The 2,383-nt window shown below is 63.3% G+C and overlaps 1 protein-coding gene across 1 annotated transcript in view; it reads left to right on the top strand.

Moving 5' to 3' along the window:
- The window catches only part of LOC103251209 (neuronal PAS domain-containing protein 1-like), a gene marked incomplete at both ends in the record, with an annotated part of 17,281 nt that overhangs the window by 14,076 nt on the left and 822 nt on the right, over nt 1-2,383 (top strand). The window contains 3 exons of the mRNA XM_021708443.1: nt 444-570; nt 993-1,140; nt 2,107-2,201. Coding sequence (XP_021564118.1) covers nt 444-570; nt 993-1,140; nt 2,107-2,201 — 370 coding nt within the window. The remainder of the gene's footprint in view (nt 1-443; nt 571-992; nt 1,141-2,106; nt 2,202-2,383) is intronic.

Here is a 2,383-nt window from a genome sequence, read left to right as displayed (position 1 = left end):
CCACCGTCTCGGCCGTCTTCCTCTGAGGGCTCCAGGGCGCCCGGGGCCCTGCTGGTCGCCATCTGCTCGGACACTCACAGCCACCCTGGGAGGGACACCGTCTTTTTATTTTTGAGTCGGGTCTCGTTGTCACCCAGGCTGGAGACAGTGGCTCAATCAGAGCTCGCTGCAGCCTCGACCTCCAGGGCTCAGGTCATCCTTCCTCGTCAGCCTCCGGAGTAGCTGCGACTACAGGCACACGCCACCACGCCTGGCTAATTTTGGGGTTTTTTGTAGAGACGAGGTCTTGCTGTGTTGCCCAGGCTGGTCTTGAGCGCCAGGGCTCAAAGGATCTTCCCGCCTTGGCCTCCCAAAGTACTGGGAGTACAGGCTTGAAGCACCAGGCCTGGCCAGAGGGACCCTTTTAAAGTGCTCAGCACAAGGGTCTGACCCCCATGTGATCTCCTCTCGCTGTTGCTCCCAGAGTCAGCGACCACATGGACCTGGGGCCCTCGGAGCTGGTGGGCCGCAGCTGCTACCAGTTCGTCCACGGACAGGACGCCACCAGGATCCGCCAAAGCCACGTGGATTGTGAGAGACACCTCCACCAACCGCCCCAGGCCCGAGCGCCCACTGGCCTGTCTCCCAAAGTCTTTCTCCATAGTCCCCCTCTCCTGCTGCATCTAGCTCCGGGGGCTCAAGCTAGCGCCAAAAAAGCAGCAAGGAGACAGCTCAGGATGGGGCAGGAGCCAGGGCGCCCGTGGGGTCTCCCGCCTACCCTGAAAAACCCAGGCGGCCCTGATGCTGAGCGGCCTCTTGCCTCTGACCCCGGCTCTGTCTCTCCTCTCCCTGTGCCTTCCCCTCTCGCCCGCCCCCTCTGCCGTCTCCTCAACCCATCTCTCCCTCACGCCGTCCCCACTGGTCTCCGCCCGGCTTCTGCCCGTCTCCTGTCCACCCATCTCCCCCATCCCGACCGTCCCTTCCCGTCTCTCTCGCCCCTGGGCTGGGCCCAGTGCTGGACAAGGGTCAGGTGATGACCGGCTACTATCGCTGGCTGCAGCGCGCGGGGGGCTTTGTGTGGCTGCAGTCCGTGGCCACCGTGGCCGGGAGCGGGAAGAGCCCCGGGGAGCACCACGTTCTCTGGGTCAGCCACGTGCTCAGGTGAGGGCCGCAGGGCTCCGGGTGCTGGGACCCCCCTCCTAGAGACAGATCACAGCCCCACAGGGGTGGGGGCTCTTCAGAGAGGGCTTCCAGAACAGGTCGCACCCCTGGGGGTCTGCAAACATGCCTGGGAGGGGGAGGTGAGACCCTCCTAGATGCAGGAGACAGGGAGGAGCCCTCAGGGTGAGGAGGACATCATCTGCGAGGGAGGCAGGGGCAGCTCACAGCGGCCTCAGGCCCAGGTGGAGGGTCTAGACTTGACGCTGGGGCACCAGAGAGCCATGGCAGGCTGTCACCAGGGGAAGGCTGCAGGACAGAGCAACTCAAGGCAAGAAGAAGCCAGAAGTGGGAAGGGCATGCCAAGCAGAGGCAAAGGCTCAGAGCAACAGCCTGACCTGTCCAAGGAACTAAAGGTAGTACCTGGGGCTGCAGTAGAAAGTCACGAGATAAGGCTGAGGATGACCGCTGGGCCTGTGGTCTCCGGGGTACAGGGGAGCCACAGAAGGGTCTAGAGCTGGAGAGGGTCACAGTCACCCCCAGCTGCCATGGAGAAGGGGGACTAGGGAACAAGATGGGCACTGGGAACCAGGGAGGAGGCTAGGGCAGGTCCTGGGAGAGCCCAGGACTCCAAGGGAGGAGGAGGGGAGGAGGCCATCCTCTGCCCAGGTCTCTGGCTTTGCTGGGTCTGGACTTGGACTCCTGGGAAGAACAGGTTTGGAAGGAAGATGCTTTGCAGCTCGGATAACCATGAGATGCCAGGGGACACCCAGGCGGTGACATCCAGGTGGCCCCTAGGTGTATGGGTCCCACATCAGGGGAGGGAGGGTCTTGTGATGAGCCCTTTGAGTGTCTCAGGGTGGGTCCATGTTCGCTGTTGGAGTGTCTTGTGGGGTAGGGAACCCACACCCCCCCCTCAGCCCAGCAGCCCAGGACCCCTGCCTCCCAACTCCACCATCTTGTCCCTAGCCAAGCCGAGGGTGGCCAGACCCCTCTGGATGCCTTCCAGCTTCCAGCCAGTGTGGCCGGCAAAGACGCACCCAGCCCAGGGCCAGAGCCCACAGGTGAGCCTCAGGCCCTGGGAGCTCCGAGGAACCCCTGGGACCTACGCTGTCCAGCTCCGCTGCCACTGGTCATGTGTGGTCTTTCCATGAGCATTAAAATTAAAAATGCAAGCCGGGCTCGGTGGCTCAGCCTGTAATCCCGCGCCTTTGGGAGGCTGAGGTGAGTGGATTGCCCGAGCCCG

Source organism: Carlito syrichta, unplaced genomic scaffold, assembly GCF_000164805.1.
Source record: "Carlito syrichta isolate Samal-C Ts95f unplaced genomic scaffold, Tarsius_syrichta-2.0.1 Scaffold136986, whole genome shotgun sequence".
Classification (NCBI taxonomy): Eukaryota; Metazoa; Chordata; class Mammalia; order Primates; family Tarsiidae; genus Carlito; species Carlito syrichta.
The sequence above is the reverse complement of the archived record's forward strand: the minus strand, read 5'-3'. Positions and strand labels throughout refer to the sequence as shown.